Genomic DNA, 24,486 nt, shown 5'->3' on the forward strand with positions numbered 1-24,486 from the left:
AATCAACAGACTGGCTTTGACATTTATCGCGCCGCGAAATAAATGCGAGTTAGCAAAAACAATCCACCGAGCGGCATCTGCTGATGGCGATCAAATGCTCTTTGCTGTGGGCGACCTGCTCTGCTGCTGAGGTCAATATTCTCGACCCTAATCAAGGCGCATTTCCACGTCCCTTCTAATCTCCCATTTCAGGTTGTCTCCTGCAATTTGCGCCCGCCGTTTCCCTTCCGGACTTTGATGCGGCACCCAAACTGACAACTGCCAGCCGTGATTGAATTGCCGTTTACGCTCTGTTGTAATAATAACGAGAGGAGCGAGACGCGGCAACAAGCGCCGACCTGCAATCCAGACTGAAATGTCTATTTTTGCATTCCTCCCCTGGCACTCGAGACGTGCTCATTAAAAGCTGCCCGAGCCAAGTCTGAGCGCCGGGCTGGTAGGCGCAAGGGCGACAAACACCCCATGTGGGCTTTCGTTCTTGTGGCCGGGCCCGGGTGGAGTGCCACTTACTGTACTCGGAGCCAACCGTGATTCCCCCCGCCCCGGTGGTGCCAAGATTCGACACGTCTGGCCCAAACTACTGCTTAACGTGAATTCCTCCGGGTTGGGGCTTGGGCGCCGTCCCATTTGGGTTTCTGGTCGGGTTAGCTGCTTCATATTTGTGTGTGGGGGAGCGTTGAGCAGAAAAGCATACTGGAAGCTTGCTGTCAGGCCATATTTTCTTCTACTTTTGAGCGACACCACTTTATTTGGTTGTCGGGCTGTTCTTTCTTATGCTTTTTTTTTTTTTACGATCAAAACGGGAGATGGTGAACCGGAAAACTTATCTTTGAAAATCAGGTCCTCACAAAGGCCAAATCCATTTTGGTCTGGGAAGGACATCAGCCTGCGTGTCAACTGTTTGAGTTATCGCCCGTGTGGTGTTCTATTTAACGATAGCACGCATCCTTATTGATATTTGAATGTTTCGTCGTCTCGTATTCTTTTGAAGGAGGGACTCTCTGGTTGTAATCCCAAGCATCCAATCTGAGCCGATAAGGAAAGCTAATAGATGGTGCAAGGCGGTTGCGATAAGGTCGGCCGTACCCATACTTTGGGTTCCTCAGATACGCTTTGTTTACCTTCCGCAGCTGTTGAATTCAAGTGCGCCGCCGCCGCCTGCATTCCCACTCCGCTATCAGTCACGGCGCAAAATGTACAGCTCGCAGAATAAGAAAAGAATGGGCTTTGACAGTGATGCTTAACAGCAAGGCGGAGCCAGTTTGAGCGTTCCAAATTGCAGCCTACCCTTTCCCTCCAGATAATGACTGAGGGGAAAATGCAACCAAAGAATACAGTATAGTTCTTTTATTTTCGCTGGAAGTGACGCACGGCCTTGTGTGCTGAAACAACACGGATAAAGAAGTGGTTTCACAAGTCTGAATATTACACAGATAGCATCTCTTTCTGTTTGAATTGAGTTTAGGCAGCAAAAAGCCGTTTGGGCCTTGAAAAAACGTCAGACATTGCTCAACGTCGGTCGGTACGCTTCTGGCTTGAAGGTCTTGGAAGATGGCGTGCTTGCAAGCAGTGTTTGCAATGTTTATGCAGCTGAATCCAAAGTGTCCTCTGTGTTTAGCCTTGAACATGCTGCTCATGTTTATTGTTCTCCATACACACACACTTGCACATGTCATCTTTTTAAGTCGCCCACATTCAATCCAAGACTTCGGGATCCTTCGCCGGTTTGTTTTCTCCTCGGCTACGTCCTCGCGTGAACTTGTTCACGAGGACGCCAGCATAAACATCAGTGGCTGTGCCAAACTATTTCTGGTCTGCTGGGTGACAGAACCGCGAGTCACTCGGACCTAAGAATGCAAAAAGGACAATGGGTTTGGTCGTTAGCATTTTTTAAAGCTGAGACTGAGACAACGTCCAAGAAAAGTCGAACATTTGAGTAAACACTTTTCTCCTTGGCTGATCTGTATGGAAAATGGTGCTTCACTGCCATCTACCGGAGGTTGAGCGTCAGTAAGGTTAGGTCACGTATGCTTGTCAATGGTAGCAAACGAGTTTGAATGTACTGAAGTGTTTTTTTCTGGATTTTAAATGCAACCAAAAGTGGGAACCGATTCATTTCACTTCACTTCATTTTGGGGTGTTTTCCCATCACTTTTGAACGCTACATTAAATGGTGTTATATTTCCCACTGTGGAATTGTAACGAGCTCGATGCGATTTCCGATTGTCGAATTTAATTTCTCACGATGCAGCACCTGCATCATGTTTCAGGCCTTGGGATCCAGAAAGACGTCCCTCGTGTGGGACCGATCCCGCCACAGCTGCAACGATGGAATCTCCGAGTCGATGTTAAACACTTCACAGCATCGAGTCTCACCGATTCCTCAAGTGAGTAAAATCCACACGTCGGCTTTCATAACAGACTTTCTCGATTAGAGCAGAATTCGTAGCTCTACCCGCCACTACCATGCTCAAATCCAAATGCATCCAATGAATCACCGTCACAGGAGCTTTCCATTGTAATGGCGCCCAGGGGAAACGTTAGCCCGCCATATTCTGGAAAGGATGACATGTGTCTGTCTCCTGCGAGTTAGTTCTTGCCCCCTATCCCCCCAGCCCGTAAATCATTAACGCCTTTGAACCAGGAAAAGGCTTCCGAAGGTGGAGACGGTGACAGACGTTTGAAGGGACATGCAGCCCGATCTGCAAAGCAGATTCAGTCACATTCTTGACTTAGACGTCTTTTTGAAACAGAAAGGATGTTTCTGCCATGTCTTTTTGGTCATTAGCAGGTCTCAGAGACCTGGCGGAGATGTCGCCCCAATCCCCGACACCTGGAGACTTGAAAAACTCTCAAAAAGGTCTCTGGAGAACACAACTCCCTGTCAACCCGGCTCGTCTCTAGGAGACGTAGCGGCTAGAATTCGCCTCCACGATGTCTCTGGTTGAGACGTGGAAAAAGTCTCCGGCAAGTTTCTGGGTACGTCAAATCCCTGTCAAGCCGGCTAGAGTCCAGGAGACCGAGCCGACCGAATTACTCTGAGCAAGGGCTTGTTCCGAGGTCTTGCTTTTGGAAAAAACAAATGTTTGTATTTCCCCGCAACTCCCTGGCAACCGAGCTAGCCTCCATTCCATGTGGGGGAGACATCCAGTTGCCATCAAGTCACCAAGTCGTCTCCAGGTTGGCGAGATGGGCCCTTTCCAGTCTCTTTTCATTTACGTAATACTCTTTGACCTTTGCAAATGCCAATACGCTAGCCCCGCTTTGGCCAGTTTGTTGTCCCAAGTGCGGACGCCTGTTGACCACAACCGCAGGGGTTTGTTCCGGGCTTGGCCGGGCCGGGCCGGAGGCGCTGCAGTCGCCGCCGTGCAGATGATGGACATCTCCCGACCCTGAAGTGTTGTTTCACTCGACCGTGAGTCAACAATTCCCAAGCAGCGGCGGGAGAAGGAAGCAGGGAGGGAGGGAGGGAGGGAGGCAGGGAAAGGAACAAGTTGGCAGGGTGGCGACAGGAAGTTCACAAGTGTTGAACGATTACATGGGGGCTTAAGCTTCAGGGGGGCAGGAAGCATATGCCTGCCTGCCTGCCTGCCTGCCTGCCTGCCTGCCTGCCTGCCTGCCTGCCTGCCTGCCTGCCTGCCTGCCTGCCTGCCTGCCTGCCTGCCTGCCTGCCTGCCTGCCTGCCTGCGTGGCTGCCTGCCTGCATGGCTGCCTGCCTGCCTGGCCGCCCGCCAGCCCGCCCGCCCGTCCGCCTGCCTGGCTCGCTCGCTGAAAGAAGTCAACACAAAAGCCTCACATTTATTGTGTGTGCTGTTTTTGTGTTCAGTCAACCTCATGTGATATTTCAACGACCATCACGTTTCATATGAATCGATTCGACTAGTCCTGATATCAGCAGGGTATGAGTGTTCCATGACCTCATTGCTGGTGCTGGATTCTGCCGAGACGGGTTAATGGCTTTTGACAGTCAAGGTCCCATTCCTTCGTTCCCCCCCCAAATGTTGTGTTTTACACGCCTGAAACTCACATCTGGTTCCTTTGGCTCTCCCGCCGGCCTGTCAGGTCCTGTCCTCCGGGGGAATGCGCTGTCAGGTAAAACCTGCACTTTGACACGCGCTCGCTCGCTCGCTCGGAGCCGACCGGCAACCGTGGCTCGGCTCGGCTCGGCATCAGCTGCTGCGCGTGCGAGCGTGCTATTAAATCCGATTACCTGCTCGCTCATGTCGTTGGAGGCATAGGCGAAAACTGGCCCATTTGTCTGAGTTGTGTTGTGTGGAAGGCTCCAGTTCACTTGAATTTGTCTCTCAGCACTCGTAAATACCAGCTTGTATTTTTAGCGCAAGTGCGTGGGAGGGTGTGTGGATGCTCATTTCTCTCCGTCTGGATGCGTTTATGCTGATTGCAGGAGGGAACGACAAAAGACCCAGGCTCTACATGAAGGGTCTTTGGGTTTCGAACCCATGCACTTAGTTAACCCCTATGTGGACTGGGGAAAACCCATCTTTTGTTGAGCCAGATAAAAACGGTCACCAGATGCTCTCGGCAAGCAGACATTTGCCAGAAAATAGCTCGCAGGCAGGCACGAGGCGGAATCTAACAAGTGACTCCTTACAGTGAAAAAAAGGTGGCGATAAATGATGATTCAAGCCGTGAAGATTGGGACGAGAACACGAGATCCGTGAAACAAGCCACAAAGGCGCGAGCCGGCGTTCTCGGTCGGCTGTGTCGTGACAACTCGGTGCGAGCTACTGGATCTTGTTTGTCTTTTTACCCCAAAAACTTTGCTCTGCAGAAACCAGTGTTTTTCGGCAAAACCATCCCTTGTTCTACTCCTGATGAATGAATCGAGAATGTTACAAGCTAGAAAAACAGTGGAATTGAACTGAAACAGCTGGCCATCTGAGGAAGTCTGCTGGCAGTGAACAAGTTGAGGGTAAAATGATATTCAACACTTTTGGCGTCATGGTTTGCGGTGTACTTCATTAATTGGACAAAATGATTTTGAACGGCGGTGTCATTAACGGGAGGGCCTCAACCCTTATCCAAAGTAACTTTCTCTTGCCAAATGTTCAAGTGTAAAGCCCTGAAAAGCTTCAACGCAGTGATAATGTTTCTTTTTAGCATGTGCGGCGTGCCACAAGGTTCTGGTGCGAAGCCCTGAATTCTTTGTTTAATCCTCTCCAAATATTCGGATGATCAATTGTCCCCGTGTTTGTGTTTTCAATTGGACCGTTAGACGAGTGTCCGAACCAGACAAAGGACTCGACGTCTGCGGCCAAAGCCGCCTTCCGAGTGAGTTTCGCTGGGCTCGCGCAAACAAAAGTCGTCGCAGCATAATTGCTAGTCTGGCCCTTGGCTGGTGTCTTGCTTCCAAATGGACCCAGTGCAAGTGTTGGCCCTGTAATATTCTCTGCATTCAAGCGTTCCAAATGGCAGCGCCACTTTCATTTCACGCTCAGCCAACATGAGCGCTCAAGGCTCTTTAGATGCCATTTGAAAGCTTGATGCCAAACGTGAGCTGCTGAAAGATCTTTGCTGGGAAAACATTTGCTTTGATGTCTAATGACTCTGAATCCGTCAATCCATCCATCTGTATTGAGTCATCCATCCATCCATCCATCCGTACTCCATCTTGAGTGTTATCGATACGCTTCAAACCAGATTGGCGCCTTCCAAAGAATTTGAAACCTTTTAAACATATGCGGAGCTTTTGTCTTTTTGAGGCTTTATGACTGCTCAGTGTGTGGGAGATGTGTTCAAAATTGCACCTTGACAGATTTTGCTTTGACGCGCTGTTTCTGATCGTCCCGACACGCAGATGGAGAAGAGTTTATGATTGCGTGCACGGGAGTTCCCTGCTTCCAAATCCCATCTGTAAAGATCTCCTGGCCGATGCCTCCTCTGTGCTTTTTAATGACATGAGACGGACGGCACCAGCGCCAAAGACATGTGTTTTGTTTGGTTTGGGCTTTTTTCCTCTTGCGCTGGGGTGGAGGTGTGGAGGAGCCATCCATCCGCTGACAATTTTTTTCCAAGGACATTCTCATCAAAGAAACATTTTGTACTCGTTTTCCTTGTCACTCCCCGTTATGGGGCTCATAAGTTAATTGTCGCTGGATGTAAGCCCAGGTTGTCCAGAAACACGTGTTTGCCTTTGGATAGAAGCGGCCAGTGTTTTTCATTGAACCGATTGCAGCCGTCGTCGCATGACCAAGGCCACTACTGGATCTTAAAAAGCCACTGTCCAAATGGGACAAAACAGGGGGAAAAAAATGTCTTTAGCTTGTCAAATCGGCAGTTTTACATTTTTACAACTGTTTAAGTGCCTTCAAAATCCAAAATTTGGATTTTGGGTGATTTCTGACAGACTTGCGAGCGGCCATTTTTTTTTTCCAAGTGGGAAATGCCAAAATTGCATTTATTGAGCAACTCCATCTGTCCGTCCGTCCGTCCGTCCGTCCGTCCATCCATCCATCCATCCATCCGTCCATCCATCCATCCGTATGTTTCTGCTTGACGGCAGATGGGATCAGCCTTTCCTCATGTTCTCATCAGCCACGCACGGACGGGAATTTGATCAGCCTCCCGAGCATTTCATTTCCTCTCAATCATCTCATCCACGGCCACCTTTTGTCGGGGCTTTCGTCACTCCCTCGGGTGGAGATTATCAAGCAAAGCTGCGTGTTTGGAAAAGGTGTGGGCGACTGGCGCAAAGCCCGGCAAATATCAACGCGGCTGCCTTTTGTTTCTCGTATCTTGTTTAAATTTCCCACCTGCGGAGGGACCCTCCGCATTGGTGGGCTCCTTCCTGTACGCCACGCCACGCCGCCGCTTATCGGGGCAAACGCTAAACGGCAAGCTGCTTCTCTTTTGTCTGGAAAGGTTCCCTGTAATTAGAGCGCTCTCGTTACTTGTGAAGATTCATTCTCACCTCCTCTTCTTGGCGGGAACTTCCTTTCTTTCTTTCTTCTCTGTTGCATATCCGCCCTCCTTCGGCTTGACCTCGGTGATAAATCTGCCTCAGGGACAATGGCGCTACTGATCACAGAATGACTCACCGTGCTATAGTTTTACTATTTGGAAGACTCCAACGATAGTGTCAACATCCCAAAAACAAAAAAATGCCCAGACATACATAGAATGCAATACTTAAGTCGTTCACTGCCAAGCACGTTTATCGTCGTCATTTGTAGAAAGAGTGGGAATGTGACTTTTATTCTACTTTAACCCAAGTAGATGTAAATGTTGTCAAGCACCAAAAGTTCTTTTTGTAAGATGTGTACTACTTTGTGTTCAAAGAGATGGATTTGAAATCAACACCACTGTTACGTTTAATGGAGACTGTGAAAAAAGATTTATTTGCTCGTTGAATTTCCCACACAAGCCATTTTGAGTACATTTTCCATCCTACGCTGCCAATAACCCAAACCAAAAAGGTTCTAAGCAACTCTTTTTCTACATCCTCAAGCTTGTGGCTTCAATACAAGTTTGTCACATTTACAGCTGAGATGGCACAAAGTGAAGCGTGTACTGTAGTACATCCCACTCCCGCCCGTGTCAACACCTTGTAGTTTGGTCGCGTAGCGCATCCATGTCGTGCCTTCATTTTGCACATCATGTCAAACGGCTCATGCGGCGAGCGAGCTCCAGCCAAACCGTCAGACAGTTCCTGCAAAATCATTAGCACCATTCATACCTTGACTTTCTATTTTCATCTTTTTTCAAGAGCAAACAGGTGATGGACAAAAGTATTGGGACACGCCATCACATAATGGAAGTCACAGAAAACATAACATACAGCGTTTGGCAAGTTTTTCCACTCCCCATTCAATCAATGGACCATGTGTTTGCTGTTTGGTCACTCGATATTTGTTAATCATACATTACACGCCTCAGCTTGTTTCTTTCTTGCTAATACACCAAATATCCTCCATCAAACTATGATCTCTGATTTGCTTGACCATTTTAGGCTGTTCCTTCCCCCCCCCCCTGCCGGAGTCCAACGTAGGGGGGATAGTATGACAGCTTTTCCTGCTCTGGTGCACTCCGAGCCAGGAGAGAGGAGGAGAGAGAAGTCTTGTTAGTCAGCCTCCAACTTGGGGAGGAAGTTACCACCTCTTCCCAGACTCACACACACACACACACACACACACACACACACACACACACACACTCACTCATGCGATCTTGACGATTTGAAGCACAGCGGCAAAGCCAGCCAGCCAGCCAGCCAGCCAGCAGGGAAACGCTCAGGGCTGCTTGCTGCTTGCTTGTGATGTTTTGGAGGCAACCATGTCGTTCCTGAAGCTCTCTGGAGCGTTTGACTTGGACGTGATTTAGCTGGACACGCCGGTGAGTACTTTTGCTCCTCCATCAAACTGTCGCTTGGAGTATCGTATGGACATTTCCAACATAAACAAAACATTCTTGACTTGAATGCTCCCCCTTTTTGTTTAGATAGCTAACAAAAGGTGCTTGTCTCTAAAATCCCGCCTCACCTTTGATGATTTATGCTGAGCGTGCAGGGCCGAGCCGAGTCAACCGCCGGCCGTCCGCTCATTGCTAAGTTTGTGTTGTGAGCGAGCACGCGTGCTGAGGCAGCGTTTTGCGCTGGGCCGGCCGGCCAGCCGGCCGGCGACGGCTTTTCCTGCGCAGCTGCACGCTGCTCATTGTGGTGAATGATGACTTGTCACTTGGAATGCAAACAAAGTGGCGCCAAAGCCATGAAAACCGACTCCGATGCGGTGCGGGCGGGAGGTCCGCTGCCTGCCATCCTTCTTTTTTTTACAAACTGCAAATGTAGTATCACAGACATCAATGAATATAAGCCTTTTCTGAGGCCAATATTTCATTTAATGGTGGAGCTCCTCCAGTCAATCAGATAACGCTGATAACATAGGACAAGCGTCAAGGCGTGTTTGGGTGACCCCCTCCGTTGACTCCTGCGCGACCCCCCGAGCTATTCACCTCCCAACAATCAATCCGAAGCCCCGCCAAGCCATCCATCAGTCTTGTCTTCGTTTGTCCCGAGGATGCTTGTTAGCGCCGCTCCTTTTTTTTTTAGCTCGCTTGTTGAAAGTCCTGCCCGCCAGTCAGAAAGTTCTGCCAAGTCAAGACGGGATGCTGATGATTTGAATTACTAAGCAATGGGAGCGAGCATGTCCAGTCAGTTCCGACTGATTGATGAAATGGGGCTCTTGGGAAGGGCCCCCCGCCTCCATCATATGCAATTTCACAAGTATTTCTCATTTTACGTCCAAAAGTGAGTCACCAACGCGGAAATGTTTGTCTCATCCCTGAATCCACCGACATCATTTTGTGCCCTCAGCCGTTTCCTGTATCAAATGACATGGCTTGGCATTCTTAACGTTGTGACAAAATGGACAGCGCCTTTCGAAATTGCCCTTTTCCCAGTATTGTGTCCAATCGAAGTTGTTTTTCACTCGAAAATAGGTCTGACCCTCGAGGAGACGGCACAGAAAAATGCAAACACGTGTTGCGTGTCACAGGCCAATAGGCGGCGGCCGCGGCCCTTTAATTGATACGGCGTGTTGGACGGCGTCCGAGATCGATGTCACGGATGAGATCAGCGCTCGATGATCCGAAGCCCGACGCTCATCAGGAATGCTTCGCAACGTGCAGAAAGTCTCAAAAGGCATGCCAGGATTTTGGACAATCCGCTACTTGCTAGCTTAATTGACCAGTTTGCGCCCGTTTTTGCACGTGCAAACAGTTATCAAATGAGCCGGCTTGCGATTTCCATACGAAAGCACGGACGCTGGCTCCGCTTCGTATCAGGAGAACATCTGGGCGCCATTAAGCACTTGCCCTAACCCCCAGCGCCATCGCATATCTCCATTACCCTCCCATTACCTGCCAGGGCTCGCAGAACACTCGGGACAAGCGCTGCTCTGTGGTTGCCCCCTCCCTCCCTCCCTCTCTCCCTCCCTCCCTCCCGTCACGCTGGCGTCTTGATTTTACAAGGCTATGTTTTTTGGAAATGTTTCAAGGCTGGCGCACATCCATGTTTACTCTTTTTTTTTTTCCCCAAATAATATTCTTTTTCGATCAAATATCGAACGTGACGGCTTGGAGCGGAATCGTGTCAAAGTCCGAGAGCTGAGCAAACACGCGGCCTTCAATTCACACCCACTCAAGGTTTTAACGGCAACTTTTGCAGCTGGGAAAACAAACCTTATGAATAGAAATATATCACAGATACACCGTCCTCATTGTATTGCATGTGACAATTTCTGTAGTGAAACCTGGAAGGTCCATTTGGAAACTGTGAATGGTCTCGAGATGCGCCCTGTGATTGACCGGCAACCAGTTTAGAGTGTAATTTGCCTTTTGGTGGTTGCATTCCAAATTGCCCCCTTTGGTGTTTGACTTGAGTGATTCCACCGTACGTATTTGGGATTTGTTTTGTGTATGCCGTCCTTATCTCCATGCGATGGTACGCTTAAGAACACGGATGCGCTTGTTTCCAAATATTTAGCCAAAGGTTAGCTCTCTGTCACTAAATCAAAGTACGTATAAGATTGTTTGAAAGTCTGCCGTGACCTAGGTCTGGTTTGGGGGGGGGTCAACCACATGCCTGTCCCGTATCCAAACGCAACAGCCTGGAAGGCCTTGCATGGCCTGGAGTGGAAACTTGATTTTACAGAATAATCACACACAAAAAAAAAAAACCCATGCGTGATAGCTTTATTAAAATCTTGCAATTGTCCATCGCTGTCAGGAATGAAAATGACAACTGGACGGACGGACATGTCGAGCTTTAAAACTTTACACGTAGCGATTATAAGACTGTTCCGCATCCCGAGTTTTCCTTCTGCGGCTGCCGTGGAATCAAAGCGGGGACTTTTTAACGAACCAGGGCGATGACACAGGATGTTGTAAATGTTCACCTCAGCTTCCACGATCGGACACGTCGCTTTTGACCAATGAAAGTCTATTTATGGTCGGCTTTGCGGTTTGTAGCAAAGCACAGAAAGCGCTGTCGCGGCCGTATGGAAATTCCAGATGCCCAAAGTATTGATGGTGGTTCTCTGTGCTATTAAAATGAAGAAATAACACGGACACTGCTGATATAATTTCACGAGTGCACGCGTCAAGCGTTTGGACTCCCGACATGAATTCCAAAGGAGTTACAACTTCTTCATTGCTTCAGCGCATTTGAGGAGGCCTTGGATAAATCATTCGTCTCAGCTTAGGAGGCTGAAGTCCTGGATGACAGAGCCGTTGTTGTTTTAGCATGCTCACAAAAATATGGATGGCTGGATGGCTCAGCCTGACCATCCTTGATAGCAAACAATACCCGGATAAAAATAGCGCCTCCTCTTTTTTTCCTGGTGTGTAAACAAAACATTTTGTGGAAGTTAAGCGATGTCTTTTTGCGAGGTCTTTTTATTTGGGATGTCAACACTGACAGGAAAAGGGACGCTTGCGTGTTCCACTTTAGGATATGAAGCTCGGAAAAAACAAACCGATAAGCCTGCGGGAACCCAAAATAGGAGCGGATATTAATGGCATGGGAGCCTCCAGTCCAACCGCCAACCACAAAACTTTGGAGGCCAACATCACTGCAGTTACGGCAACATCCCCACTTTTGCTGGATTGCGTGTAAAACGTCACGACTGACTGCAGGATTCCTGCGTGAAAGAGGCCACTGTTGCGTTCTTCCCAAAAGACGACAACAACATTTGTTCTTTTTTGTAGCATGGAAGGCTAACATCACTGCAGTTAAGGCAACGTCCCCACTTTGGCTGAATTCCGTGTAAAACGCCAGCCACGACTGCAGGATCTCTGCGTGAAAGAGGCCAACTGTTACGTTCTTCCCAGAAGACAACAACATTTGTTCTTTTTTTTTTTTTTTTTTGCAGCAGCAGCAGCACTCAGCATTCCGCAACAATGCAGGCTATGGAGAGCGCGCTAAAGGCTTTACTGCACTTCTAACGACGGGATTGTTGTCAAGCGGCCAGTGTTTGTAATAGCGAACCAAACTTGGCACGCACGCTTGACCGTAAATCCAGATTGGGGAGGATCGGTTCTGTTCATAATTTAGCCTAGCAGTAAAAAGCAAAACACAACAAAACAACACGGTGGTGTGATTAGTAATGAGATCCCCTGTGGTCTTTTACCGCCTCGGAGTCTTCGTTCCAGCCAAAGTGTGCAACCCTTACCGTTGACCTTGAACAATTCTGCACTCGTCGACTTTATTACCCTTGAAACAAAAGCAACGATCTCAGTTTAATCATGCGTTCTTGGTCTGCTTTTGCTTAACGGAGGGTGGATTAGTAGCGAGGCCTTTTTGCTCCCTAGGGGGCGCCGGAGAAGGAACTTTAATTGAAAAACCAGGTCGATAAAGTTGGTGTCTTTTATTGCAGTCGGCCGCAGTCGGGCTCAGATCGATAAACCTTCATCAGATGGTATTTTTTCTTTTAAATGGCACTCATGCACTCCCAGCATGGGTCCTAAACTCCCGTTAGTCATAATCAAGGTCATTGGTATTACCGTCAAAGTGTTTCGACCGCTGCCAAGTTTAACAGCCTGTCACTGGAGTATTTGGCCTTCCAAATGTGACAGGTTGTTAAACTCTTCGACTTCCTTTACTGTTTGGAAATGATTCCTAGCCTCATTGAGACAAGGATGAATCCATTTTAGATTTGAAGACAAAGACAGAAGCACGATCGGAATCCCAGTGGGCCTCATTCACATCTCATTCGACAGATTTTTTTTGCCATGGAGTCACTGGGAAACGTGAACGCTGCAGTCCGCCTACTGTTTGCACTGCGGCCGCGTCAGCGACTCTGGATCTAATGCGGCTTGACGACTATGTGTGTGTGTGTGTGTGTGTGTGTGTGTTTGCTCTTGCCTCAGGGTTACCAAATGAACTGTGGAGCCTGAGGACCAAAGATCACAAGCCGGCTCCAGCGTCGAGGCACAAAAGAAGGATTGGCAAATCTGTTCCCATCTCCGAGTATTCTCCGGACACCATGAGCTGCCACTGAAGACGGCTTGCTCCTTTGATTTAGTGGTGAGTGCTTCATCTGTCTTCTGTTTACCACCCTGCTCTCACCAGCAACATGACATGTGGTCTACATATGTGGATTTGATGCTTGGACCCCCCTGACCTCGACCCCCCCCACCACCACCACCAAATGAGTCAAATAAGACACGCATTGACATCAGCGTAGAAATCTTTCGCCCAGGTCGTGAGCGGGTGAAATTTGGAGGTAAACGTAGACATAAACATGGCGTCCGTGCAATTTTTCAGCCACGCGTGTTACCTATGCAAGGTTCGGTGCCATGTGGTTCAACTTAGGTTAAAGCGGGGCGCCATGTGCGCTGCGTCATCGTATGTTTTTTATTTTCTTTCACCGCCGGCGGCCACAAGTTGGTGCTAACATGAGCCAGGAGAATTGCAACCACCTCCCGTTTTCATCTTAGTTTCATTATGATGTCATCGGACCGAGGAAGTGGAATTTTAGGAAGCGGCTTTAAGGCAGAGGAGATTAAAGTCGACAATACAAGCCCTCTATCAAACTGCCATTTTGTCGACGAGCGAGTCCTAATTACAGTCAATATTTGCACCGGACCAATCCGTAAATATGAAACGGTACGAGTTGATGACGTAACGTTTGTAACCTGGAAACGTATATGTTGGGACCACCTGCACATTTCATCGGGTCGGAGGAAGTCCTCTGCAAACTAACCCTTAACCTGCATTCGAGGGCTGCGTCATGCCCAAGAGGGTTAGTGCGTGGCTGCGCCGTGTGGACCATGCATTACATGGAGCCAAAAAGCTCACAGTGGAGCTTTTGTTTGACCCTCTTGGGGCGTCATCTTGCCCACCCGCAGGCACACGGAGGCTTCCGCGTGGCTTTGTCACGGAATGTTCCGCGTCGACCGTCGTCTCGCCATGCCGTTGAAAAGTCCGACCGACCGACCGACCGTGTGTGTTGTCTATCTGTTCTGTAGCTTTCAAGACGCCACCATGGACGTGAAGAAAAAGGAAATGGATCTCCTGAGTAACAGTATCGCTGCTTACGCGCACATAAAGGGTAAGTTGCATTTTTAGAGGCAATATTGCAGCCATTTTCTTCTCGAGCCTTTACAAACACATTTGAGTCTTGAGTGTAGCTCACATACTAACTGTATCGCTAAGCTAACATTGTGAACTCTTTTTCAGCCAATCCGGAGAGCTTCGGCCTCTACTTTGTGCTCGGCGTGTGCTTCGGCCTGGTTCTGACTCTCTGCTTGCTGGTCATCCGCATCTCCTGCAAGCCTCGCATCCGAACCGCCGCCTTCGCGGCCGCCTCGTCGACGCTGGAGAAAAAAACGGCGCGGGACGACGAGGACCAGGAAAGCGAGGACGAGGAAGACGACGACGAGAGGGACGACGTGGAAGCGCCCTCTCCTTTGCTCGCCGCCGCCGCAGTCACCACGGAGATCCCCGCCGGGAACCACAGCAACCACTCGGACGGGACGCTGAACGTGTTCACCTCGGCCGAGGAGCTGGAGAGGGCGCAGCGGCTGGAGGAGCGCGAGCGCATCATACGGGAAATCTGGAGGAACGGACAGCCGGACATCTTGGGATCGGGGACGGGGACCATCGGGAGAGTGCATTACTACTAACAGACACCGAGCCGCTAAGACTTGAAGGCTGCAAGTGTCTTGTTACAGACTAATGAATCCATGTTGACTAAACGATGCAGAAGGAATGGAGCCGAGGACACTTGAAATACGGTGCTTGACGACATGAAATGGCCACACGGTGATGTACTATTCACAAAATGTGTGTAATAATCAGCTTTCTGGGGAGCAGTTTCTGTGATGAATCGAGATGATTACGCACGCACACAGTGAAGTTTCCGCCGTGTCGACCATGAAGAGCCACTGGATGGCAATAAAGGAAATGAGTCGAATGAGATTGTCTGAACACAAACATATCACTTAAACTGAGGGCCGAGATAGTGTTACATGCAGTCAAATGAAGGTTTCGACCAAAAGGAAATTAAAGATAAAATCAAATTATTTGCAGATGGTGCCCAAGGGGCAAACGGATTTATTTTAAAAAAAAAGTTGGCCGCGTCATCTTTAATCATTTTCAATGTACCGCCGTATGTGCCTCATTTTGAATGGAAACGTATCTTTTTAATAAAATCTGTGGGACCAACGATACAAAGATTAAGCCTTGTGTGAGATTAATGTTTTTCCAAGGCTGCTAAAAAGGAAGTGGCCTAATATGGTGGGATCGCAGAGAATTAAAGTCATTTCCTTCGAAATGGAGGACAGGAAACTAACGGTGTCACGCGCATGCTTCATTTATTAAGTGCGTCCATTTGATTCTATTCTATTTGTAGCAAAATCACTCTACAGTTATGTATTGTGCAGCTATGTTTCATTTTTCTATAATTACCACTGTTATGCTTAACATGCTGCAGTTGCCTACTACAGTGAAAGCTGACCCAGCCAATGGGAAACGAGCGTTGGTTGGCGCTGACCCATCAGCTTGTGATTGACCTACTTTTTGTTTATTTGAGTCTTTCTTTTATTTCATATAATCTGCGTTTCATTTAGTTCTTTAAGTTTTGTTTCGTTTCGTGAGTTACTAAACGTGTGTCAAACTTAATCAGCCAATAGAAAGCCAGCTTGTTGTTCCACTGACTAATCAGGTTTGAGCCCTTATTGACTTCGCCGCGTGTACACGTACACGACACGTTTTTCCCAAGGTACGTCTCCATTCACCGGCCATCATTTATTTTTTGTACTACGCGACGTCGTCATATCGTCATAACAAAAACGCGGTTTTGTTTTGTTTCAACGTTTGTGTTAAGCCACTTATTGTTCGTCTTGTTAATGCATTTCTCATAGCGCCGCCTTCAGCAAAAATGGCCGCCACGGTGAGGATGTGGAAACCACGCAAGATGTCGAACCAAATTTCATGTGAGTTTAAGCCCGAGTTCATCTCACGTGAAGCAATAAAACAATGTATTTTTGGCGGTGTGAGCATTTGAAAGCTAACGGCTAGCTGGAATGCTAACGCAAAGGCAACTTTCATCACGTTGTCTGCTTTTATTCTTCTTTTGCTAATGTTTCGCATACCTGGCAATGCTCTAAACGACTCTTGTGAATGCACGGAGGAGCAATTTTCATGTCCTCGAGAGGCGCTTCTGTTACAAATGATGAATACTTAAATTGGGTCTTAAAGAGCCTAATGTAAATGAGAGTTTGTGACGACAAAGTACAATTCACTTAATTGTAGCAACAGACACATTCTACCAATTTAACACAATGAAATGAGCCGTCGACCCGTATTGTTTGAAGAGTCAACTCTTGACATTATTTCCATCCAAATGGACCTTCCGCTGTATCAACACAAGTCAAACCATAGTCGTGTACATACATTTAAATCCCAATGTTGCGCCCTCAATGCCCCCCACTGACGGCCCTGAAGTCAATTCCCATGAAGTCCCACTGTGACAAACTTCCCTTTGTCTGTCGGAGCCACTCTTTCATTATTTCTAGTTTTTTATCTCCCAAGGTTTTTTTTTCTTTTCCGCCCTCTACACTCCCCCGCATTCATCTTCCTTCCCTTGTCACAAGACGACTTATGTTCATGTGGCGAGAAAGGGAGACAGAGTCCATTCATTTTCATATTTGCAAACGGTTGGTGAAATTTATGGCGTGACCCCTTTTCAACCCCCCCCCCTTCGTCCCAGCGGAAGCGTGCCTCTGTTTTAAAAATAGAACATTCGTTCCCATGGAAGTTGTGCAGACATTTGTAGATGTTAGCCAGATGTGCCTCCACACACACGCTACGTTTGTCACTTTGCGGCAACTCTTTGTGATCTCTCACTATGCAGATTAACATCCATTCCACATTTTGCATCATGTTTTAAGCCCATTGTAAATGTATTTAAGCGCAAAAAATTGCAAGCATAAACTACAGTATACAGAAAATAGTGTGATGTTTTGAATTCAATAAGCTTGGAGTTCCACTTACAGATGTACTTTTCTCAAAATGTGTTTGTGAATTTTGCTTCTGTCTGAACAGGGATCTGGAGCAAAAACATTCCCAGCTTTAATCGTGAGTGTCAGGTGAGTGTCTTCAAAGCCCTTGTTCCAACTTTCCACTTCACATCGTAGTGAGATGTTACAGTAGCTATTTCCGAGGATGGAAACATTTCGAGTCAACCTCTCCAAGGGGTCATGGATGCAGGTAGTGTGAAAGGAGCTTTTGTGACTTTATGGCTTCTTTCTTTGACGCTGGTTGACAACCCAATTGTAATGGAAATTGAAGGAAGAATGGAAAACATATTTCAACACCCAAGCCCTTTTGATTTGATTTGATTTGAGCACACATCACATCCTCAATAGCATCAGTCACACAAACGGTAATGTTTGATAGCCCGATGGCGCCCTCTCGTGGATATTATGGGAATAACATTTACATGTACAAAAGGGAACACAATTGTTGCATCTACTCCTCTGTACAGCTGCATACATATCATTTTACATTAAACGAGTAAATGTTTTCAAATAAAACCCAGGATAAATATGTGTGAATGGTCGTGTTTCTTACCGACAACGGTCATGGATCAATGTGACCCGATATACAGCTGATCAGCCCCCAAAAATAATAACACCGTGCAGGTTCTTTTCTTGTCTATGATTTTAAACAAAAGTAATATTAGAAAATAGTAAGCACAGCAGAATAAATGTATCATTTCTTGACCCTCTTCCACCTTTCCATACGGGTCCATTTGACCCGCAACATAACAAGAGGGATAAAGTAGTCCTTGTTCGTGAGCTTGTTTGCAGCCATCAGGCATTCTGCGTGATCCTCTTGTGCTTTGTGGTTATTTTTTCTTTCTCAATGTGTGTACTTCTTCCTGCATGGGAAAATACACACACAGGGTCACAAATGTTTTGTGTGATGATGATAATCACGCCGGTGCTGCTTGCAAAAAAAAAAAAAAAAAAAAAGCTGAGCTCATCTGACCTGCAGCGTCAGTCGTTTGTTTCTCTCGTCCTGCAGTTCTTCCTTCACTTCCTTCATGTCGTTTCTGATCACATAAAGTAAGCAGACGTAAGGTGTCGACTTAAAAAAAAAAAGAATCCAAAGTGGTTCGATTGGTCCCGAGTACACGCCACTCACTTGTGTCGCGTCTGCAGAAGCTCCAGAGCCATCCGCAGATCCTTGACTTCTGTCCACAGACTCGCCAGCGTCACCTCATCCTTTTGAGCAACGCTTTGGACTTCTGCAGGCAAGCGGGGAGGTGCCGGGCGCAGCGGAGGCGGACTCTTGGGTCTGAAGTCCACCTTTGCTGGGGGTGGCTTGAGATGCTCTGAACCCTGATTCCCCCCAAAAATAATTCAAAACCTTCTCTGTTTGGCCCACTCTAAACCAAATGTTTTGGATTTTGTAGATCACCTTTTGTAAGCCGGGCAGTTTATCACTTTGGACCTTCTTGGTCAGTTCTGGTCCAGAGTCGTTTGCAGTCTGGAGAGAAAATTCTGTGTCACTGATTGGAAGATTTCCTGCTAGTTTTGCGAATGACCTTAAACATGACATCGAAGAAAGTTTTCTGACGGCAACAGCTTTGATTCTGTGTCCAAAACATTTGATTGATCCTCTCCCTGAACCGGTTTGACTCGACCTTTTGTGGTTCTACTGTTGATCTAATATGTACAATGGTACAGAAGTAAAAGTCAGGCTTTGCCATTCTAATCAGATGACCGTCGCGGTTGAGCAGTGACTCAGAATTCAGAGGAAGAGGCTTGGCAAAGTTTTTTTTTCTTTTTTCTAAGTACACCTGCACTCCGGTGGCCGCGCCTGTGGGCGGTCTCCTCTGGGGTGGCTTGGCCCGGTTGGCCGTGGGGTGGTTCAGCTTGTCACTGTCCGGGTCCGCCCCGTCGAAATGGTCGCCGTTTTTATCCTCGTGGGATTTTGGCGAGTGCTGGGACTCGGCGCCGTTGGCTCTGCAAGAGTAAAATTGTTTTCACAATGGTGCGCAGAGGCTTAGTTGTTCAAAGGAAAAGGTCTTCACGGTCTGTTTTTTGCGGCTCGCATGATTGTGTACCAAACGTAGACGCTTTCTACGCTTTCGCAACTTTCAGGAACCCCTTGAATGCATCTTTGTTTTGGTTTTTCTGCTTGTGCGCTCACACAGGAAACAGGAAGGAGGCCCGTCTTGCGTGGTTGGTCGGCCCCCATCTGACCCATCCTAGACTTTCTTTCCACTGTTTGCAGCGAAAGGTCGGGCATCCTGGCATTCTTCTTTTCCGAGGACACCGTAGCAACCAACATTTTTTTAAGGCTCCCCTCCTGGTGCCAAGCCCGAGCCTTCCTGGCATTTTCCCTTCTGACCTTTACTTGCTTTTTTAAGAAGCGTGACTATTATTTGATATTTTTTTTTATAGGTGGGAGGTGAAAAGAGTAGCTCACTTGGATAAACCCTTGTTGGCTTTGTCTTTGAGTTGAGTCGGGCTGAGTTTGTTGATACTCGGAAGCTTGACTTTGGTCGGGGGATTGCTTCGCAAATCCTTCAGCTCGGGTTTTTCATCTGCGAAGAAACACCAAATGTCAAAACATTTTTCTTTGGACTCGATGATGTGGGTGACGTGTGTTAGTCAATACGTACCTTTTGTTTTTGTCGGCACAGTTTTGTCCATGGCTGGGCTCTCTGTTTTTTCTGAAACATTCAAAAGAAAAATAATGGTTTCAGAAACTCATAAAAACTGTGCTAAGCAGTTTGTCGATGTGCTAACCAGTGCATCACCGTGCCCCCCCACAATAATTTACTTTTTCAACTATATTAACAAGTGGGGGGGAAAAAAGAGAATCGGCTTTCTTCCTGTTTGTTTGGGGATAAAAGTTATCGATGCAACTAAAAATGTTTTTTGTCCCCCCCAATCTCCCGATTTAGAGTTACGATTGACAAAAGTCAGCCTTCTTTGGTTTCTGAAAGAAATCCCACCAAAACAGTTCAAATGACTTCATTCAAAAGAAAGTATTTTGAAAAATTAAAATTTGTGAAAAAATAGGCCTACGTATTAAAAATGCCCAAAACCTCTTTCTTCTTTCAAATTTTAACCTTGATATTTTTCAGAAAATATTCCAGTAGCAACAAAATAAAATTGATAGTGCTACAATGAAGGCATTTCTACGTGTTAAAAGCATGCAGTGAAACTTTCCATGTCTTGAAAAACCTTGGCAAAAATAATTCAGTAATATTAGCCAATCGCATGCCCCCCATCTTTCCAAAAAGGTTTCTACCGACTCATTTAAACAGAGCACCACAACCAGAAGCGAAAACGAAGTTCAAAAGCTGAATTTGAACACAAACATTGAAAAGGTCTGATGACTGCTCTCAACTGTAATTAATTGCACTCCCAAGGGTCATAACAGCAATTAAAAGTTGTGGCCTAGCTCAGCTTCCAATCCAATCAAATCCAGACCAATATAAACCCAAATCTCATCAAAAACCTACACGACACTTACACGAAGCGTAAACGACGAGGCGGACAACGTGGCAGCAGCGAAAGGAAGCCCACCTCGCGTACTCACAGCATTTCCTCTCAAGTGTGCTAACACACTTGCAAAGCAGCGTGACTCTAGTAGAAATGTGACGAGAAGCCCCCCTCCTTTCTCCTCACCTCCCCACCCTCCCGTTTCCTTGCAAGACTGACTCCCAGACAACGTCACGTGACCTCTCACTCACCACCTCCCCGCCCCTTGGGACACTTCCTGGGGAGGGGGGGAACTAACTGTGGCGTCAATCCACCACCAAACAACATAGTCTCCATTAAAAACAACAACATTGCCCTCGCACCTTCACGTGCAAATGGTGATTATCACTATGCGTTTTATGGTTATACACCATATGGTCTTGGTGGTGTCTGCTTGTGAGGCTCGGAGTGTGAGCTGTGGCCAACAGCAGCTCCGATCCGCTTTCAGTCACCACCGTGTAATCAAATGAAACCAACTGTTACTTTCCCCTCATTTACTCAAGTAACGCAATAAGAATACGTTGTACAAGATAGACGTCACAGTTCCAGCCACTAGCAACCGACCGTTAACCTTTGACCTTTTCCAATCCCATCACAGAACTCACTGTCATGACTTTGAGCGATCAAAGTTTATCATTGCTGCTCCGTTTAATCATGTCAGCATTCCAAAAACCTACCTGGGACTTCCCTTTTGATGTTGCGTGCAGGTGGTAGGCTGTTGTTGCCAGCCTGATGAAGAGAGCACAGACAAAAAGCAAACCTCAAGTTAGCCACACTTCCTTGTTCTCTCTCGGACTTTTTTACACACACTTTCCACTGAGGGACTTTTTGGTGGGTGAGCAATTCCCAAAACAGAAAACCATGAGTCACTGCATCCTGGCAGCGAGTTAGATATTTATAAACAAGCTTGAAATGCAATTGATCGTTTTTTTTTCAGGGCCTTATGTAAATGTCAATTCTTCATTCACTCACCTTCAGACTGTCCATCGGCGGTATCACCATGACAAAGTTATCGGGGAAGAATCCGCAGCGTCCGTTGAGCTCGCCCTCCCACCAGCCGTCATCTTCGGTTTCCTTCAGATGCGGATGAAAATGGCATTTGGCTTCCTTTGGGACATCTAATGGCTTTCTCAAGAAGAAAGCAATTGTCCCAAAACGTAAACATTGCAAAAGCCTCCACGTCAGTTACTATCCAAGTCATCTCAAATTCTTTTCAATATTCTTTATTTTCTTCTTCGTCTAGCTTAGCTTAGCTTCGCTTTATTTAAGACTTCTCTGAAATTTCTCATTCATGAAGGACTTGATTCATCAAAACATTCATTCACATCTTGCGGCACGTGATATTCTGGAGAGAGGTTGGACTGGTTCGGCTGGTTCGTAACACAATGACAAATAGGGGATTAAAAATGATAAGAAAAGGCACCTGTAGGTAAACAGAATGTTTGGCAAAAAAAACAGTAGAGAAATGTTTTTGAACCTTTCTCAGTATCACCACCACATCCCCAATCTTCAAATCCAGCTCGTCTTCCGCTTTGGCCGTGTAGTTGAACATAACTTGAGAGCACTCCACCACTGAGGAAAGACGACATATATTGCTTCCGATGTTAAATGGGTTCTTAACCTCATTGGGTCACAACTTGCCTTCAAGTAGACGGGTGTATCCAACTACAGTGACTTTCCAAATATTCTCTCCGAATTCGGAGAATTACAGAGTGAGATTGATTTTGTCACCGTATGGAAAAAAACACGTCAATCGCCAAAGTCTGATTGTTAAGTGTCGAAACTCAAATCAGGACTTTTAAGTCATGTGAACTTAGTCCTGGAAAACCCACGATGCCTCAAGGTAAATACGTAAGCAGTACACAGACAAACGAAACTGCGTCAAGTGTATTACTCAAGATTATCGCTGACCTCACCCGTGACAAATCCAGTTCGGAAATGTTGCACCTGTCACTTGATGGCTGCTGGTGAGGCTACAGACAGACCAGTTCATCTGCTTTTTTGCTACTGTGTAGCTTATGTAAGGACTGCAAGCACCTGAACGTTACCTTGAAATATTGTTAGCGCAACCTACCGGTTTTTGCTTTGCTGCGAACCGTCGCTCTCTGGGATATCTGTAAAATGGATTAAAACACCATCACGAGAGTGACCAGACTGGCTTGTCGAACAACCCTTCTCAACCAGTTCTATACCTCTTTGCTGAAGACTGCATCGCTTAGCTTCGGTCTGGCTTTGCTATCATTGTGTTTGCCATCTGGAAAGACAAATTCGGTATGAGCTCCCGCAAACTTTGTCCTTCTTGAGCCCCGTTAAAGCAAACCTTTTCCCGATGCAGGTCAATAAACATTGCTGAGCTTTTCAAGGACCCAAGAAAAATATTTGTCAAAAGAATGATAATGAACTCAATGATTCCAGGAGGGTCTTTGCCCTGCTCGGCTCGAAAAGTAGTTGCTGGACTCACCTTTAGGGGCGACGAAGATCTCTCTGACAAAGTTGCACGGAAACGCCCCCACTCTGCCGTTTTTGATGCCCATCCACCATCCATCTTCAATCTGTCACGTTGAAGAGACAGACAGCACACGCTTCAGAAACGTACTGTAGTTGTCTAACAGCCTGAAACATCCGTCAATGGTCTCATCGTAGCCTCAGGATCTAATCTCTGTCCCCTGTTGACCTGGCATCTAAACACTAGAAGGCCGCTACTGTACCCAAAACGGTAACTCTCACCTGAGCAAACGTCAAGTGCATTGATTTGTTCAGCTCACTCGGGTGTCTGTGTCTGCCAAGCGAGTGCAACCTTACCTCGCTGATGATTTCCACCGTCTCCCCGACGACCAGCTGCAGCTCGTCGTCGTTCAAGGGACTGTAGGCAAACACCACCTCGCATGTCCTTACTTGTTTCACCCTCTTGGCTGGAGAGAGGAAAGACCAAGTCACAGCAAGCAAGTACTGCACTGCAGATTTACAGAAGATTTGGACGCATACTTGTTCGGATGCTTCTTGGTTCTCTCTTGCTGTCCCCCATCAAATAAACAGGCACCTCCTATGAATACCCCAAAAAACATGTCAGATAGCCAGGACCCAGATCTTCACCGTCGAACAGACCTTGACAAAGTTGGCCGGGAAGATGCCTCGCTTCCCTCGGACCTCGCCCTCCAGCCAACCTTCCTCGCTGGCCTTTGTAACATTTTTCACCACGTCTCCCATCCGCACCGAAATCTCGTCCCCCATGGTGCCCTCGAAGTTGATCAGCACCAGAACCTCTATAACACGATGGGCAAGCGGGACAGATCATTGCTGTAGATTTGGTTTGAACTTAGCACTTAATCATTGGGTCTCGATCCCTGATTCCTAGCAAACCAACATAATCGTATGTCTCTAAAAGAAGCAGTAGTAGGCTCACCCATTGTGTCCGTCTTTGTCTTCTTAGTCCGGTGTGAGTCACAACTTGCTAATGTCGTTGTCTGCGACCTTCCTACTTGTCAAAAATTAACATTCAGCCTTTCCCGTGGCTTATCATTGCACGCCGGAGGAGGAAGGTGGGTCGAGTGAGAGCTGCAAGGAGGAAGGGAGGGAGGGAGAGGGGGAGGGAGGGAGGGAGGGAGGCGACAGGCTGAAGAAAAACAGGTGAGGCAGGTTTATATTGCTTCCTGAGACGCCGAGTCAGGTCATAAGTGTTTACCACCTTGTTCTCAAAGAGATGTAAATATTGACAACATATAGCTCTGGAAAAGGTGGCCAAAGTTGCATGAGGTTCTGCGAGGAGTGAGTGTTGGGGGAGATCTTGAAGCAACTAAAAAGCCGAACTCGTTTAGTGCAACGTTTTGGTGTTGAATGTTTTGAAAGCCCGAGTATTGTGTTTCTGTCTACCAAGCACATAGTTCACTTCTGGTTGCCATGATGCAAAGTCTTCAGTTTCCATATCAGATGTTATTGGAGAGGTAGTTGAGAGTGGATCAACAGAAC

General features: G+C 47.1%; 2 protein-coding genes across 3 annotated transcripts; one reads left to right on the forward strand and one right to left on the reverse strand.

Moving 5' to 3' along the window:
* The first annotated feature begins 8,056 nt into the window (after nucleotides 1-8,056).
* Nucleotides 8,057-15,196, forward strand: eva1ba (eva-1 homolog Ba (C. elegans)). The gene is made up of 4 exons (XM_037274007.1): nucleotides 8,057-8,352; nucleotides 12,883-13,039; nucleotides 13,984-14,066; nucleotides 14,195-15,196. Exons 3-4 carry the CDS (start codon nucleotides 14,000-14,002, stop codon nucleotides 14,638-14,640), a joined length of 513 nt encoding a protein of 170 aa, XP_037129902.1. The 5' UTR covers nucleotides 8,057-8,352; nucleotides 12,883-13,039; nucleotides 13,984-13,999; the 3' UTR covers nucleotides 14,641-15,196.
* Nucleotides 15,197-17,387: 2,191 nt separating this feature from the next.
* On the reverse strand, nucleotides 17,388-24,092 carry sh3d21 (SH3 domain containing 21). 2 transcript variants are annotated; one of them, XM_037273108.1, is made up of 17 exons: nucleotides 23,924-24,092; nucleotides 23,626-23,783; nucleotides 23,506-23,563; nucleotides 23,323-23,432; nucleotides 22,982-23,072; nucleotides 22,713-22,774; nucleotides 22,595-22,634; nucleotides 21,998-22,092; nucleotides 21,493-21,594; nucleotides 21,198-21,249; nucleotides 19,653-19,703; nucleotides 19,457-19,574; nucleotides 18,825-18,990; nucleotides 18,443-18,511; nucleotides 18,167-18,363; nucleotides 18,011-18,074; nucleotides 17,388-17,900 (listed from the first exon to the last, which is right to left on the reverse strand). In XM_037273108.1, exons 1-17 carry the CDS (start codon nucleotides 23,925-23,927, stop codon nucleotides 17,868-17,870), a joined length of 1,470 nt encoding a protein of 489 aa, XP_037129003.1. In that variant the 5' UTR covers nucleotides 23,928-24,092; the 3' UTR covers nucleotides 17,388-17,867. The 2 variants fall into 2 exon arrangements, with proteins under 2 accessions (XP_037129003.1, XP_037129002.1); XM_037273107.1 differs by having other exon boundaries at nucleotides 22,928-23,072.
* Nucleotides 24,093-24,486: the final 394 nt, after the last annotated feature.

This window comes from Syngnathus acus, chromosome 16, assembly GCF_901709675.1.
Source record: "Syngnathus acus chromosome 16, fSynAcu1.2, whole genome shotgun sequence".
NCBI classification, from domain to species: domain Eukaryota; kingdom Metazoa; phylum Chordata; class Actinopteri; order Syngnathiformes; family Syngnathidae; genus Syngnathus; species Syngnathus acus.